The 18706-nt window shown below is 44.1% G+C and overlaps 1 protein-coding gene across 1 annotated transcript; it reads right to left on the reverse strand.

Moving 5' to 3' along the window:
* Positions 1-380: 380 nt before the first annotated feature.
* Positions 381-17877, reverse strand: LOC146857477 (gap junction alpha-4 protein-like). Its single transcript, XM_085648013.1, has 2 exons — positions 17733-17877; positions 381-4070 (listed from the first exon to the last, which is right to left on the reverse strand). The coding sequence occupies exon 2, from the start codon at positions 4050-4052 to the stop codon at positions 3018-3020; it is 1035 nt and encodes a 344-aa protein (XP_085504139.1). The 5' UTR covers positions 4053-4070; positions 17733-17877; the 3' UTR covers positions 381-3017.
* Between the last annotated feature and the right edge of the window lie 829 nt (positions 17878-18706).

The raw sequence follows: 18706 nt of genomic DNA on the forward strand, positions 1-18706 counted from the left end.
GAATCTGGGGATCACCGTTCGATCAATGGCGCCGGAGGCAGATTTGCCCAGCACCATGTGACTCTGGGCAATAGATGGCCCCCAGCGCCTAGAGACCCTTACGGGTGATTGTTCACGCTTTACAAATGTGGATTATTATTATTATTATTTAATAGGGAGCTTCATGCGGCACAGAAGTATTTCTTGAATATTAATGGTGTTAAACTGTAATGGTAACTTGTTTGTATGCCACTCTCTGCACCAGACAAAAACACGTTTTTTGCATGCATTCAGGCAGTGTGTTTATTTATACATTTCTGTTCTTATCCTTCCAAACCTTGCAACAATGGCAGACAGCGGATATCCGGTCTCCAGTCGACTTCCCAACGAGACTCTCAGTGTTCACCAGTTACAGTTCTGTTTTATTTGCATTTCTCACACTCTCCATGTTCACTAAAAACATTGCGTTTATTTTTGTTTAAGTTGCTAAAAAATGCATTGGCTTGGCAATCTCCATAGGAGTGTGCCATCCTATTTACATATGTTTTTATTTACATTGCTGGCCATTTCCTCCCTTTATATTTAATTGGGGGCTGTCCGCCTAGGCTCCGACAGCAAGCCAGTGGTTTCATCAAACATTGTTATTTGACAACATAATACAGTGCAAAACACAGTGCAGAATACAGTGGAGGGGTCCTCCGTCCTGACTTTCAGCGGATCATAACTCATAATGACCTTACAAAGGTTATTCTGAAATACATATGCAGCAGGCAATTAATACACTTTTGTCGACATTTACTTAAGTTTTGTGCAAAGCTCCCTGTACGAAATTGAGGCAAAAAGTTCACGTTTATTTTCTTGACATGTTAAAGTTCCGCATGAGCATCACTTGAGCGGCCGGTGCACATTTTAACAATGGTGGGCCTTTGACTTCAGTTTCTGCTTACACATCTTGTCCCCTTCCTTAGGTTGTGGTGATGATGAGGGTCACTTTGCTAACATCCATCACCACTTCTTCCTTCACTTCATCCCCTGTGCTATATGCAAAGCCTCACCGTGTTCAAGGGTCCTCGAAAAGTTTATATAGCCCTAATTCTAATCCACGCCCAATTTCTATCCTTGCATTAGGACCTAGTACACCCTTGCTGCGCCACTACCAAGTAAGTTACAGCATATGACACTAAACCAAATTGTTCTCCCTTACACCACACTAGCCAATAAGCCCTACATCTTCTCTCCCTTTGACAACAATTAAGTTATAATTTACTGACCGTGCCTCTTTTAAATCCACAGTAATACCTCATTAGCCAACAGTTTCTAACCTTTCTTTGGAAGCCTAATTCGGTTGACACACTTTTTCGCGCTAGGCCAACCCACCCTCCCCGCAAAGTATTAGACCCAACCTAATGACTTTACCACTTACCCAACTGTAAACACCCCCAACATCACTGAAACAAACACAAATCCACACCATGTCACTGACCTCATTGAACCACACTCAGTGAGCTCAATAAACCCCACCCCTTCACTACGTCATACCTCTAAACTCAGTGGAGCACAAGGTATAACCCCTGAACCCACAGCCGCTGATCCACAGACCATTCACCAAACTGGCAAGAGTAAGGAAGGAGACAGTGCATACCTTTTGACCCCCAGGGGCGGTACTTATCCCCCATGAGCTCATGCTTGCTGCAGAAGATTAATGAAAGATCAAAGAATGGAAACAGAAAGTAAACAGGGCTCTGTTTACTTTCTTCCCCTGCTTCTGTCTCCATAAGAAACTGGCTGAGGCCAGGGGTCGCAAACAGAGGGTGGATATACATCTACAAACATACCACGTCCAGCATATCGACTACCACTATTTCATATGGTATGAACATATAGGTAATTATAGATTTACTATTCTTAACTCCACATCTACCTATCTTGAAGATCTAGTGCAAGTCATATAGCGCATAGGACGCCTCTGTGGGGCACAGGAGTGCTTGTCTGCATGGGCAGTCCACAGAAGCTCTATATAAATGCTGCAGTACAATACAATGCTTTTGTAGGTTGATATCTCAACTACGACTAGTCATTCCCACTCAAGGGTAGCTATACCTAGGGGGTAGCCAAGGGAAGATACCCGTACTTGACTTCCAAGCTCTCACCTCATACACTTCATCCCCCACCATAGCAATGTTCTGTGGTTTACCTCCACGATCATCTCTGTGTGCTTCCGGGTTGACAGCATCAAATGGTCAGATTTGAAGATATTTTTTTCCTTCACTTGCCATTCCTCTTCCCTTGCTGCCTACGTCTGCCTATTTTCCAGTAAAGGGCATTTATAGGCAGATCTAATCACTTACTGCCAAAGAAGGGCACATTAATACATGGTGCCAAAGGCCCAGAGGTAGTGGGGTATTGTGGCAAAGGGAAATGCAAAGATGGTTGGGAATCTTCAGACCTGTCTGATTTGAACCCCTCTCTTCAAGAACCTGCTTGGACCAGTGCTTTTAGGCTAGTAGCTATGAGCCAATATTGTTTCTGAAACGAGGCCGTCTTACCAAGCTTAAGATATAAAAATGGTCACCTCATGTAATAGTGCAAATACCGCAGGGGCTTCTGGGTAACTTATAGTAACAGCTCATTTTGAAGCAACCTAGCTGGCCCGCAGGGAAATATGAGAATTCCCCACAGTTGTATAGAGCCACGTCCTACCTGACTCTGAAAGTATGAAATTAACATTATAAAAATGATTTTTGTTTAAGAAATTTCAAATATTTTCTTATCAAACGCACACATCATTCACTTTTTGTGACGCCCACAAAGTAATCCCATATTCAGTGGTGTAAATTAATATGTGCAAAACAATAAATAAATAAAGCATCATCTTGTTATGATGTTTCTATAGCCTCATCTTGCACTCTCGAGGGCATCAGGTGCCAGTGCCCTTAAGCGTCCCTCATTGCAGTGCCCAATGCATACCCAGAATTCTCAAAGTTCGCTAGAAGAGTTCCGTGAGTGGTGTACACAACCAAATGTTCGCCAGCACATAGTCAAACGTATTGCTGCTTGGAAGCAGAACTACTAGCCCTACTAACAGGCATGCCATTGGCTATTGAGGGGCGGGAAAAGGCGCTCTGGGGGGATGGCTCCAATGAGACTTTGTTCCCCTGGCTCAGAGCCAGGTGCTTTTCCGTGTGGAAGTTGGCCCGGTTCTCCTCCGCAGAGAGCTTGTTGAAGCCAGGATACTGTGGGTAGCCCTCGTCTATTGGCAGGTAAATGAAAGGTCTGTTGGCGAACGGTGCCGATGCCGCCTCAGGAGGTTCTTGCACGTCCTTGACCGGTGACAGAGGTGACCGTCGTTTCTTCCTATTTCGGAATACTCCCCGGCAGAGCACATGCAGCAGCTCCATGACATTAAGGAGCAGCGAGACTAGAGACACGGCCATCATGAAGATGATAAAAATGGTCTTCTCTGTTGGGCGGGAGACAAAGCAGTCCACTTTGTGAGGGCATGGCGGACGCTGACAGACATACACTGGATGCATGATAAAGCCGTACAAGTACCACTGACCCACCAAAAAGCCGGCCTCAAATATGCTCTTGAAGATAACGCTAAGAGTGTAGGTGAACTTCAAAGCCCCTTGAATCTTCACTCGGCCGTCATCGTGGACGCAGATCTTGGCACGCTTCTTCTCGATAGCTGCAATAGCCAGGTCCATCTGCCCATCTTTGGTCTGCAGGGCACGCAGATCACCCTCCTTCTGTTTCAGTTTCTCTTCCCGGCTGGACAAGTACATGACGTGACCCAGGTAGACCAAGGTGGGCGTACTGACAAACAGGAACTGCAGCACCCAGTAGCGTATGTGCGATATAGGGAAGGCCTTGTCGTAGCAGACGTTGGGGCACCCGGGCTGCTCGGTGTTGCAGTCAAAGTCTGACTGCTCATCCCCCCAGACAGACTCCCCAGCCAGGCCTAGAATGAGCAGCCGGAAGATGAAGAGGACCATCAGCCAAATCTTTCCCACGGCGGTGGAGTGCTCCTGCACTTGGTCCAACAGCTTTTCCAGGAAGCCCCAGTCGCCCATCTTCTCGACCTAGACTCTCTGTAAGCAAAACAATACAAATATTAGGACAGTACCACAACATCAAAACATATATCTGCAGGGTACATATATATTATCTTTATTTGGTCAAATGTCGGTGTCTCACGAACAGGAACAGAGCATGGGATCATTAATACACATACATGTGAAGTTCAGCATCAGTGGTAGAAACCGTCCAACACTAAAGTCCATATAAAGGGCTTCCAAAAAAATATGTTGCTGCTCATTATTAGTGGTTTAACTTCAGCTTGATTTCCCAATGAAACATGCTTTCTCTCAAGACTTAGGTCCATGTTTAATTGACATCCAAAACGTATAAACACCTAATGCAAAGAATTCTACCAAGGACCCTCTGCAACCCCTGCTAACCTCTTCTGAAAAAGCGCTTTGAAGAATCCATGAGCAGCAGCAGCACTTTACAAAAACACCCAATAAAATAAACAGAATTGTATTTTTGGAAGCAGTTCTCCTACTTGGGATGTCTTCCATGTTTTCAACCGTCTCTAAACTTTGTAACACGAAGGTACTTCAGGCGGAGAGAAGTGAGAATCTTATTCGGATCCAGCATCCCAGGACGTCTTTAACAAAAGGTTATATTTTATTTTACCTTTCCCTTATAAGAAAATGCTACCCTGCCCTTTGCTGCAACAATAGACCTATACAGACTGCATTACCCGCCCTCAATTGACGTCACTTCCTGTTTCTGGGGTTGAATAAGGTTCTTTAACTACAGGACCACTTGGGTAGAAGTTAAAACAAGAAAGACGGAAAGAGTTTTGACTGCTTAATCCAGCAGAAATTAACGCAATGATAGTGATGCTGAAGCCCAACAACTTTTACTTTTGTTCATGATTTTTCTGCTCCTTGAGTTTTGTGATGCATCAGTTTGATAGTTCATTCAGGTGTCACTAATACGTGTTACAAATAATCCTATTATACATATAGATAAGGGAAATTCGTCATAAATCATCAAATGTATGACTATCATATTTTGGGGCATATTTACAAGCCCCTATTGCCACGAGAACGTCACTTTTTTTGATGTTGTGGTGGGGATAGGAGCTTGCCTTATTTACAAGGCAACATTAAGCCACTTAACGTGGCTTAATGCTGCCTTGTAAATAAAGCACCCTTTCCTGCTATACTTAGCATGAAAGAGATGGGCAATTGGTGCTGCGGTGGGTGTTCCGCCGCAACACACCTTCATTTTGATGCTGCCCCATATTTACAAGAGTGGCATAATGAGGCAGCATCAAAATTAAGACCAGTGAAAACCTGGTCTGAACAGGGTGTAATGAGGAGAAATGCTTTATTTATCCCCGTTTTTGCTGTTTTTTTGTGTGCTGCATTTCACAGCCCACATAGGAACTACAAAACGCCATGCATGATTGCTTATGTACAGGAAGGTGTCCCTTCCTGCACATAAACAATCATTTTAAAAATGACAATTTGTTGAATCTATGTGTGCTGCAGAACGAAGTTACAAATCGCCATTTTGGATTGTTTATGTGCAGGAAGGGACACCCTCCTGCACATAAAAATCATATCCTTCACACAGCACCCTTGCACCACGGTGTAAGGGTGCCCGCGTTGGCGCAAGGCAGTTTAACTTAGCACCCACACAGGGGAAAAAATAGGGCTGCACCATATTGTTATAAATACGGTGAAGCCCTGCTTTTCAGAAGTGGTGGAGCGCGGCGTTAAGCCAAGAAGGCTAACGCCGCACTCTGTCACCTCTTTGTAAATATGCCCCTTGTGTTTTTTAAACTGCACGCTCTATCAAGGATAGATAAAGCATGCCAGCAATCAAATCTGTAACTTTATGGTGAAAGGCTGATCCAAGGGATTGGATGAGGGTGTAAAATGCAAAGTTGCCTCATCCACATTTGAATTTTACACCCTCATCCAATCCATTTGTAGTCCCCATTACCCACAGCATTTCTTCGGGTAGTTGGCAGGTAGTCGGTTAAGCAATCACCAGCAGATGAACTTAATTCGCCCCATAAGATTTGCATATTCAACATTGTTTTGTAGGCCCTGAATATTCATTTTTTCCGAATTCAAAATTGTTCTCGTTGGAATCTCTTGTGAATAATGTTGTCCTTTTAATTACAAGGGTAGAGAGTGAAAGCACAGCTTTGAGGACCTAAGTTCCTGAAGGAAATGGACTCTTGAATTAGCCATATATCGGAAATATCAAGTGGCTTCATTTCACGTGACATACCGTCCTTATTATCAGGCAACAGCTGCTTGCATGCCGGGATTTTTTAGCACTTGCTTATAATCAGGGCCGCTGAAATTATGTGGCATGGGATGACCAAATTATGTGACAAAGTTGACTAAAGGAAAGGCAAATAATGCAGCCCGGTGTGGCACATTTTGTGTGAGAATTATGTCACTATTTTGTCATTTTTTGACTAATGTTAACAATGTTTGGGCAAATGTGTCACCTGAATATTATTAGTTTGAAAGTTAAATACAGCAATCAGCAACTGAAGGTAACTTACAATTGTGCAGCAAAGGGCCTTCCACTGTTTGGCAACACGTGTGGCAGCGTGTTTTTTTTTCTTAAGAACTTTTGATCTGTGGGGTTTAGAAAGAGTTTTGTGGGGTAAAATCTGCAACTTGTGAAGAAACTGATAAATTACGTGACAAACGCGGCAAATCCATAGTTAAGCAGAAAATGCTGCGGCTGCAGAATCATATATTTCCAGTGGCCCTGCTTATAATGCTAAATGCAAAACTAAGAAGACTTACATTGCACCCAACGCCTCTCATGGAACACCTCAACTTCTGATTACAAAATGACGCCAGGACCATGACCGGAGGCATCCTCGTTTACAGACCCCTGGAACCCGGCCAGCCTTTTGCAATGCCATCTCCAACCTCATCGCCTCCCCCTTGCCTTTGACTCCCTCCACTACTTCCTGCATGGTGATCTCAATTTTCACTTCAATGACCCCAACAATACCAACTCTTCCTCCCTCCTGGAGAGCCTCAACAACTTTGACCTCACTCAACTAGTCACCGAAACCACGCACAAAGCAGGACACACACTCAACACTTTATTTTCCTCCAGTGACAGAATCAAATTCACCCATGTCACAGAAGTCACCTAGACCAACCACACCATCGTCCAGTTTACCATCTCCGACGCCCAACATACCATCGCCAAGCACCAGAATGTCACCCACCACAGCTGGGGCAAAGTAACCGAGACTCAATGGACTCAGACTCTCCGCACCACACAACCGGAAACTTCAGCAGATCTTGACCAGAACTTCTCCGCCTGGATCAACAAATGCGCAGACAGAGTCACCTGTCTGAAACCAGCAAAAACCATCAAAACCGTGAAACAAACTGGCTGGTACACCCCAGAGCCCAGAACCACCAAGTGCAACTGCTACCAACTCGAGAAACAATGGCATGCCACCAAGGACCCCACCGACAGAGCCGCTCACAAAGCAGCCCTCAGCGCTTACCACCTCCGCATTAAGGAAGCCAAGAGAGCAGCCATCACCAACTGCATCGACACTGCTGCCAACCACACGAAGGAACTCTTCAAAATTGTCAAGGAATTCTCCAACCCAGCAGCCACAGAGAACACCATTCACCTCCCAGAACTCTGCAACACCCTCTTAGGCTACTTCCACAGCAACATTGCCTCCATCCACAACAACATCAACCCCAAACCCACCACCCTCAGCCTCAGCAACCTCAACCAACTAGTGAACACCACACAAACGTTAACCACCTGGTCTCTGCTCACCACTCAGAGCACCACAACCATCATGAAATCCAACCACTCTGGGGCACCCACCAACCCCTGCCCCCACTACCTCTTCAATCTCAGAGCTGACCCAATCAGCACAGAACTCACCAGCATTCTCAACACCTCCGTCTCCATAGCAACCTCCAGCCATCAACCAACAGCTCACCTAATGCCTGGAACTACATCACCTACTCAACGCCTCACAGTCAGGATTCCATGCCAGTCACAGCACTGAGACAGCACTGATTGCTGCCACAGATGATATCAGAATCCTCCTCGATCACTGAGACACTGTGGCCCTGATCCTCCATGACCTCTCTGCTGTGTTTGACACCACACCCTCATTGACAGACTCCACAACATCGGCATACAGTAAAATACCCACAAGTGGATTGCCTCATTCTTTTCTGGACACACACAGAGCATCCGTCTGCCTCCCTTCATCTCCGCACCCAAGGACATCATATGCAGCATACTCCAAGGATCATCCCTCAGCCCCACCCTGTTCAACATCTACATGACCCTCCTCGCATACGTTCTCAGATCCCATGGACTCAAGATAATCTTCTAAGCCGACAACACTCAATTTATCTTCTCATTCACCGAGGAAACTGCCAAAACCAACTTCCGCAACGCTATCACTGACGTAGCCAAATGGATGAGAGACAGCTGCCTCAAACTCAACTCTGACAAAACAGTTTTACTAATCTTCGGAAAGAACACCTCCACATAGGACCACAGCTGGTGGCCAGTGGAACTCGGACCTACACCCACACTGACAGACCACAAATGCAACCTATGCATCATCCTCAAGAGCCAGCTAACCATGAAACAACAAGTCAACGCAGTCGTCTCCTCTTGCTTCCACCCCCTCCGCATGCTCTGCAGAGTCTTCAGATAGATCCCAATCAACACCAGAAAGGCTGTCACTCAGGCCCTTGTCACCAGCCGCCTCGACTACGGCGACATTCTCTATGCCAGAATTTCCACCCAGCTATTCAAAAGATTCCAGACCATTAAGAACACCGCAGCCCGACTCACCCTGGACTTCCCCGAATGGACCACATCACCCCCCACCTGAGAAACCTCCACTGGCTGCCCTTTCAGAAGAGATGCCAGTTCAAGATCCTTATGAATGCACACAAAGCCCTATGCCGGTGACACCCAGTTGATGATTTCTATTTCTCCTGACCCAAGTTCCTCTCCTCTAAGTCTAACTACTGTTCGAGGGAGTGCCCCGGTGGATGGCCAACTGTAAATTGAAGCTCTATGAAGGCAAGACTGAGGTTATGATATTGAGCAACAATTTCAACAATAAATCCCCTTTTCTGTGCCTAACGACCTGGAGAGACTTCCTAGCCCCAAAATGGCGATAAAGAGCCTTGGACTGTGTTTAGACTCCATCCTCACTATGGAGCACCAAGCTAAAAAACTTGCAGCCAACTGTTTTTGTGTTCTGGAGCTGCTAAGAAAGGTTTTTAATATTCTTCCTTAGACAGCCAGGAGACCGATTGTCCAGGCTCTCCTCTCTCGCCTTGACTATGGCAATGTTTCATACCAGGGTTCACCACGGCATGTTACAAAGAGGCTTCAGATTACTCAGAGCGCTGCGGCCCGGCTTCTGCTGAATCTCCCTCGACACCAATCTGCAAGAACAGCTTTGAGCAGCGAGTCCAATTTAAAGTCATATGCATTGTGCACAGATCTCTTCATAAGAGAGGCCCCGCTCTTCTGAGATCTTTGGCTGCTCCTTACATTCCTGGAAGGTCATTGAGATCCTCCTCAGCCCATCAACTACAGGTCTCTGAATTTAGGAGATCTTATTGGGGTGGCCGTTCATTTTTCCATCTGTCCTCAAAACTATGGAACGTTGTTACCCTTGAGCCCTCGTTCTGCAAGTCTTTGAAAATGTGGCTTTTGGGTAAGAAGTTTCTGCTGGTGATTCAGTTCAGATGGTGACTGTTCTAGTGCTGGGAGGCCTTCTGGTACCCATCAGCTTCACAAAACATACAGAATAGATTAGCATTGGATACAAATGGGAATGATAAAAGTCTTCTTTGCACCTGCTTGAAAAAATATTGATCATTAAATTCGGCAATTTAGGAACCCTTTTGGGCTTCTTCGGGGATAGGAGGTGCTATACAGATGCTACAAAACAATTCAAAAGAGACCTGTGTGCACTTTACAGCCAGCAGACCTTAGGTTCTCAGCTGGCTTGAAGAGGGCTCGGATGGGATCCTTTGAGCTAGGTTATTAACAGCTGCATCCCGTCTTTCATTGATTTTTACACATAAATGAGTGCATAATTTACCCTGTTTCCAGGCCGATATTTTTTTTTAAACGGAAAAACACAGATATGAGATGTTGTGTTCAGTCAAGACTGCCAGTCCTAAAACTGTGCGTATTGAGAACATAAGGAGTTAAAAAAAGAAATAAGATTTTCAAATTACCTTATATAGCAACATATATGCGCACGTGCTAGCATTACAATTCTAATATTCCCGGGTAAGTGTATTGTTTTATTCTATATGGCTACTTAGTGAGATAGAACTCACCAGACATCAAAGTGCCCTTGTGCCTTGATTAGTTATGAATATGTGGAATACCAGTGGTTCCAACTTCCTTTTTTGTTTGAACATAAAATAATTCCTGATACATATAAATGAAATGCAAAAACATAAATATGGCTACATATTAAAAATCGGGAGTCATAATAATAATACCCATTTTTTTTCCGTAGGTGAAGCTGAAGGACAGTGGTAGCAAGCACTTTACTAAAATAATAAACAGAATAACTGATTAACTCAACAGTAATCAATAAAGAAACTGTTTGGTTAATTTAACGTTATTACTATCCTCACTACAGAGTGAGAAATCTCAGGGACTGATCCTACCCATATATTGAACTCTATCCTACAGGGTCATTACAAATAATGAGAGGAAACACCTCACCCACCAAATGGTAGAATGCTTCATTATTGGGGTCTCTTCTCACCAAGGCAGGTCACTGCCCCCTTGGTGGTCTCAAGCGAATCTGGGAGTCTTAAATATGTAATTCGCTTGACAAACGCAGAGGTCCAGTACAATGTAAAAATAGTTAAGAAGATACCCTAAATTTCTTTATTTGACGGGAACCCATTTCATGATTAAAATTGAAAAATTAGGTTGCTAAATGGAAGTCCAGTGGTTCCTTAATCTCTACTTTGCCAACATGTTTCTGCCGAATTCAGTAAAATGTCCAATGGGTCAATGAGCTTTCTTCAGGGCTCCTAGACCTCCCTGCCTTCCCTTCCCTAATTATAAAGGGGTATTTGAAAAGGAAGCCGAAGGCTCTCCTACCTGATTAATGATGCAGAGTCTTTTCTAGGTTTTTTGATCAGGCCCCATAGGGTTGGTGGGAGGAGACGTTTCCCTGTAGTTGCACTTACGGCAACAGAGTAGTGTTGCCGGTCAGTACCTGCTTCGCCACGTCAGACCAATTTTATTTTAGCAATAATAGCACATGAGCAGTGCAGGAAATACAAGGCACTGACTGGAGATAACCAACCAACAAACTGTCCTTAAAAGACTGCTAAGGATAGAACCCTAGTAGAGTAGGAGGACATGTGAGTTAGAATGTTAACTGCAGAATTTGGGCCAATAAAACCTGCATTCTAATCCTGGCTCCCTCAATTCACCAAATTGTGTTTCCTTGGGCAAGTCACTTAAAGAATATGTTTACTAAAGATCAGCTCTTGTGTAACCTAACACAATGTAGTGCTGTGCCCGTGGGCCTTTAAAATAGTAAATTGATGCTGTGTTTCGCATTTTGTCAGCCCCGTTGATAAACTTTAGTAAATGAAGCCCTTATTCTTCATCTTTTTTCCCTCCCTGCCCGACTTTGGAGCAGACTGTGGGGACAATGGTGAAAAACTGGTTTGAAGCACTGTAATGGATCTCTACACTTAGTAAAAACAGCACATTATCCAGCAATGACAGAACTTATTATAGTTATAATAAAGTAATAATTTCTCCACGTAGATCTTGAAATTATATACTGATGAGACCAGAGCAAACATTCAGGAGACAGATACTGGCTTATATTATGAATTTTCACATCCAATGGTACTTTCTTCAAGGTACATTCTTGGTTAGTATGTGGTCAGACCCATGATGGAAACTAGTCAGTTAGAAGGGGAGAGGTAAGTGTCATCAAAGCCAGTAACAAAAAAGTGTAGAACATGCTGTCATTGCCGAGGGTGTATCCAAAGGTGATCACATAAAACAAATGTACACAATATTGTGAGAACATGAATAAAACACGTCCCCACAGATACATGAGCTGACTGATAATGATCCACAGAACAGTGGCCAATGGTTGGTTTAAATACTTACGTTTGTCTGACCACATACTAACCTTTCTTTCTTTTTACGTATCAATTGGACGTATGCCATAGGGCCAGGCGGAAAAGGTAATATATTTTAGCAGGTACTATTTATTCCAGTCATTGTGGTTTTCCTGATGAAGGCGTGTTTGCCGAAACGCGCGTAGACAAGAATGTACCGTGAAGAATGTACCATTGGATGTGGAAACTCATAATACAAGCCAGTATCCGTCTCCTACATGTTTGCTCTGGTTTCATGAATAGGTCATTTCGAGATCAACGTTTACGTTTATCTCTCAGTTTTGTTGGGTTTTTAGGTCTCAGCACTTTTTCTGTGTTCTGATGTGTTTATATGTGGTTGCTTGAATGGTTGTATGCAGGTACAAGTGTGGTTTGTATGTTGATTTTAACAATATGAGACTGTTCCTTTCTAGTAAAATACAATTTAAGGGATGTGATGTATGCTTCTGTATCAATTGTTCTATAAATAAATAAGATTCTATTTTTCATAGTCTGTTTGGTCCTTAACGATATATTGGAAATGTTTATTTGTTAGTTGCCAATGAGTTTTTCAGTTCATTCGTTTTCTCTGCCCTTGGAACTGCCATTCATAGCAGGGGGGCCTTACCTGTCCAGTGAATATTAGCCACTCGCATTCTGGTTGTACGCGTTTTTTCTGTGCTCCTGCAGTAGGATTTTACCATGAATGTGGCACAATTACTTGACATGGTGTAATGGTATAATTTCAGGAATTTTGCATAACAAGTGTGCAAAATGTATGAAATTATGCGAGGTTACACTTGCATAACGCAAATTTCACCCTGAGCCTAATGCAGGCAAGGAAATGTGGCTTAACCCCCTGCTTCGATAGTAAAAGACAGTCAAAACTGAGATGCAGTGGGTCCGTCACACCCCTGGGCCCGGCTGCCACTGTACCTGCTGCACTATTGATAGCTATGTCCTTGCTTGTATTGGAAATTCATAAAACGTCAAGTTTGTCAACTCTGATCTGCAACCTGGTGTTTTTTCCTAATTGATTATGCTCCTTTCATCATTTAGAGGGTCACTATCTAATGTTCTGTTTTGTTAACTTTAGCACACACACACATATATTTGCTTTGAGCTAGACCTACAGTCAGGGCTATAAGTGGGAGGAAAAAACTCTGGGGTCTATCAAATGCGGCGTGGCCGATGTAATTAAGGGCGTGGCTTAAAAACACTTAAGCTGAAAATCTGTGCTTAGCATAGTGTGCCGCTCCAACTGGTATTATGTTGCTTCTGTCACTTCATCCAGATATATGAAATAACAAGTAACATTACACCTACAACAAGCCAGGACTATTGGCTTTTTCAATGGTTGTTAGTTGCATAAGATAAAAAAGCAACAACTATGGCTTGGTTGGACAGCATATGCTTCAGTTCTGAAATGCTGAGACATTTGAAAGAACTATAGCGAGTCTTTTTGAAGTTACATGAAAAGCTGTGAAGGGTGGTACTGCTGCAGGGGTAAGATTTTTTTCTCCATCCTAAGGGCGACGGTGAAAATGGAGAGCCCGATAGGGACGCCTCAGCACCTTCTTTTTAGAACTGTGGACCCGGCCCACTTAAAGCACTGCCTCCACCTGTTCTCGCACAAGGGACTCCCACTCTGCCTTACCTGAGAGAGCCTCGCCTACAGCCTGCCCTTGATTGAGGCACAGAGTCTATCCATGGGGTCACACCCACGTTTTCCAAAGGCAAAAAAAGTTCTGAGCTTGGGTTGGTGGATCCCAAGTATTGGCAGGGACGCTGTGAAAACGTGGTGTAGTGGTCGTGTTTTGTGGGTTTATCGCACTTTCTTTCCATCGTCTGCTGCACAGTTTGCAGATCTCAACAAAAGTAAATTTGTTTCTAGTTCCGATAGATTAAAATTTACTAATAGAAACGCTTGACTTGGTGCAGCGCAGAGGAAGACACATTTTAGTGGCCACCTGGGCTCCTTTCCATTGTTGACTGTTGTATTTAGGTATTACAATTGCACTGAAAATTTGAAGCTTTGCCCACCCAGTGTAAATGTCCCCATTTGATGGGATATAAACTCCCTCAGGTCTGCAGCATGAAAATATCCTGATATATCTAAATGTAACATGAAAAGGACTGACATAATATTTAATAACTCCTTCTTTGCCACGAAAAAGTGCAAACTCATCTTTCATCTCAGCTAACAACAGCAGTCACTTCAGGAGGGCACTCGGACTGCAGAAGCTCCCAAATATTCTCCTACTTCTGAATCAGTAAATCAAATAATCTTTATTCGGTACATCAGTAACATATGTTAAAATCAATAAAAGCAATGAACATTCTAAACAGAGTTAAAATGGAAGAATAGTCAAGTTATCAAATTCCAAAAAAGTTCTCACAGAATCCTCAATCTCAATCGTCAAGTGTACAAAAAAGTGCTTAGTGCAATGTAAACATCAAAAGGCTCAGTGAACAAGGTACAACCTACCCCTGTTCAACAGCTCCAGTTACCGAAACATCACAGTACAGTTCTTTACTTTCCCACCAACTTCCTCAGACGGGTTGCAGTAGATAAATATGAATGGAAGGTTGTTTCTTAGTTAAAAATAGGCGCTTCTAGAGGTCCACCGTGTGGACCCACAGTTGAACCAAAACTAAAGACCAGTTCGAAAACAAGATGGTAATAAGCAGATTAAAAGAGGCACACCTGTAATTGCATGCACTGTGAACATGTAGGCTTGGTTTCTTTTAAGTGCAAAACTGTATATTTTACAAAATCTCCTTTACTCGCAGAGTTAGAAGGGACATCATTCATTTTCTTTTCTTGCTTGATAATTCAACCTCGATGCATAATTTTGTTTTCCAATGCCATCTGTAGAAATACCATTGCAAAAGAGTTTCAATGAATCCAGTGGGCCTGGCATAAACCAATCTCATGCGTTGATCAACAGTGATAAGTCCCTTCTGCACACTTTAGCAGCTCATAGATGGCGGATATTTTTCATGTAGAACAGTTTGTGAAATGAATTGTAGGTAGCTAAATGTAAGTGATGGTGTAGTCTTGTTCAGGGCTTTAAGTGGGAGGAAAAAAACGGGGGTCTCTCAAAGGGGCGTGGCCAATGTAATTAAGGGCGTGTCTTAAAAACACCTAAGCTAAAAATCTATGCTTAGCATGTGTTTCGCCTGACTTATATTTTGCTGTTTCTGTCATTGCATCCAGATATATGATACAACAAGTAACATCATACCTACAACAAGTTAGGACTATTGGCTTTGTCAATGGTTGTTAGTTGCATATGATAAATAAGCAACAACTATGGCTTGTATATAATATTGAAAAAGATTCCACTGAAAGCCCTGGTGACACCACGACACTGTTGCTGCTCTTGAGTTTCAAAAAGAGAAGGGAAATCCAGAGAGAGAAGGACTTTTTCTAAAGGTTTTCCCTTCCACTAGAACGCTCACCTGGCATGACGTCATGCCACAACTTCTCTACTAGTTCGAAGTGAGCAGTGTGAGCAGCGCACATCCATGTGCCTGCTGACACTGCAGTCCGGAAAAATCACGGACCACCTGTGCCAGGGCACAAAACAGAGCCCGATAGAGACCCGTTTCAAGGCTCCCTTAAAAAAACTGGCGGTGCTCAGCACCGGTGAGACCCGGCCCATTTAAAGCCCTGGTCTTGTTGTTGCCATTGAAGGTAGGAGGACTGGGAGTACGGAAACTTTTCTCAAAAGTGCAAGCCTCCAGCTGGATAAGGGGACACCTGCCCATTCAATCCCTGGCCTCCCTGCTGAGATCATGAACAAGGAACGTGACCTTGAGATGCCTTAGTATTAAAAGATATCTGCTATTGCAAACTGTACTAAAACCAGGGCCACTGCAATTATGCAATTTTGTGTCTGTGGCGTTAGACACATAAGTATGTATTTGCGCAAATGTCCCATAATCCATTGTCTGCTGCATAATCTGCAGATTTTAACAAGGCTTTTATTGCCACATAATTTAGTAAACCCTGCCACGTAATCTGATCATCCCCTGCCTCATAATTCCACAGTTTCTGGTAAATTCAACAATTCATTGCATAGAGGCTATCATCAAATCGGCACAGAAACCACAAACTTGTACACTTAGACCAGATGGGTGTAACGTTGAAAAATAAATACCATTTATAGCGCACACGCCCCAACTGAAAAAGTTGTTCGGCATTTGCATAATCCATATTGTTGCTAGGCCATGGTAACTCTTTTTTCCATATTTGTAAAGACCAAATGTATCGCCCCTTGAGGGGTATCTAGTCGCTGGGTGGGGGAAGGGGCCGTTGGGAAGATTAAGTGAGTTATTGCCCAGAGTCACATGATGCTGAGCTGAGCTTCCGCCGGCGCCGGGTATCAAACGGTGACATCCCCTCCACCCCCCCCCCCCCCCCCCCCCCATTTTCCAGGGTCAGCCGCTCTGGCCGCTGCGCCACAGGGTGAATGGCAACATCGCCCCAACAAGGATTAGAACATGTGACTCAGAGGCTACACAAACATCCCTGCTGGATGTTCGTTAACTGAATGGGGCATGCCTTAGCTTGACAAAAAACCCTAAGAGTTTTCATATGCTGACCTTTAAGGCATTAAAATTATAACATTTCTAAAAGCTATGCATTTTATTTCAGTGATGTAATACTATGTCTACACTAAGGAACGCAGATTATAAAACCTGCGTGGTTACACTTTGTCTGCCTGAATGCATATGTTGTTAAAAAGTATTTCGAAAAACCGGTAACGTTAAAACTATGTTAAATCACTTTTATAAAATATATTTTAGATCTCAAATGCGAATCCCTAAATGAAACTAAGCTGAACTATAAAAATAGCAAGAGAGCTGAATGTGTAAGTAGCACTTGTCTTTAAGGCATCTGAGAGAGTGGCAGGTCACATTGATAACTCCTTCTAGATCAGCGAATTAAATATGTATTTTAAGTTGGATAATAGTACAAGCAGTTCTTCACAGCGCCTAGAAACTACTTAAGCGCCTTTTAAAGTGCCATTATTATTTTATGCTATTATTATTTTATCGGTGCAGATTATAGAATCTTCTCAATAGAATAATCCACCCTATTGAGCGAAAAAACTTCCTGGCTTGTTTTTGACGCAATAGAAAAGGTGTGGATGAAAACGCGCCTGCGCCCGGCGGCCTCGGCGCGCTCACCTGGGTGCAGATATCTCCGAGCCTATGGGAGTTAGGGAGAGGAGGAGAGCATGCGCAGGAACACAGGGGCTCACTTAAATTGGCATGAAGGGAGTTCCAGCTTCCAGAGGGCAGGGGCTCGCTTGAGCAGGGGTGGTGTTGAAGCACGAAGGGAACTGTCATCTACTGGTTATGTGCCTGCGAAATAGGAGTGGGTCTAAAGATGATCTCGGCGGTCTCAGTTGATTACATTGCGTGATCCTGGGCAAATCAAGTACTCGTGTTCCTCTCCTTCCTTACAACTAACATATCAGGAAGAGTTAGGTAAAAGATGCCTAAGGCACTTACTCTTGGAGCACGGGAGGCTTTCTTCTCGGGGCACGCAGTGACCCCTCTCAGAGCTCCCGCGTGCAGTAGGCAGGCCTCACCATCGGAGCACGCAGGCGCTGGACAAGCGAGTACGGGAGCAGGGTCTGGTGTCGCCACCAGCTCTGGCCAGACTTATCAGAGGACGACCAGAAAAGAAAGCCGAGGCGCAGGAAACTGGGGCGGAGAAGCAGGAAACCGGGGGTGGGAGCCCGTGGGGTGCTGATTTCTGGCGCTATTTAAATGCTCTACCGCGGACACAGAGGCTAAGCCCTGAGACTTGCTGCGGACAGGGAGCAGGGGTGGCCGACCCCCCCCCCCCAAAATACTCCAGTCGTGTACAACGAGGGCTAAGGGGGGGAGGGGGAGGGGGGGGGGAGCAGACACAAACTAACCCTGTGGAGCGAACGCATGATGATAATAGGCTCAACGAAGAGCATATACTAGATAAGATACCCCCTGTTTTACATCATAAGACTGCAAGTCATGGAGCAGTTCTGTGACCACAAAGAGAAAGAGGGCCAAACACTCAGGGTCAGATATAAAATGCAACACGCAGCAAGATAACTTGCCGCGCTGCGTTGCGTGAAAGGGAGACATCAGAAAAGCACCATCTTTTCATATATATGCAGCATTTCTGCTTCCGCCTTGCGCTGGTGCACTGCGTGCTCCCATGGTGCATGGGTGCCTGCATTACCGGCAGGATTGGGTTTGTACAGAAAGTGACACCTTCCTTCACAAAAATAATCCTTAAAGGCATTTTCCTTTTTCTGTGTGTGATGTGGAATGCATCACACTTAGAACAAGCATTGGCAAAGCCAGCATATCGCACCTATGCAAGAGCTATTGGTTTTGCCAATATGTTTTAGCAATGTTGTACACCAGAGTAGCTGCTTTTCAGCATTGCTAAAAGTTAGTGGGGTCAATGAGAGTGGCGTGAAGTGCCTTAAAGTTGT

Source organism: Triturus cristatus, chromosome 3_2 (assembly GCF_964204655.1).
Source record: "Triturus cristatus chromosome 3_2, aTriCri1.1, whole genome shotgun sequence".
NCBI classification, from domain to species: Eukaryota; Metazoa; Chordata; class Amphibia; order Caudata; family Salamandridae; genus Triturus; species Triturus cristatus.

Bases quoted from the DNA above. Each gene is read 5' to 3' on its own strand.
- LOC146857477 (XM_085648013.1), bottom strand. From the start codon at position 4,052: ATGGGCGACTGGGGCTTCCTGGAAAAGCTGTTGGACCAAGTGCAGGAG.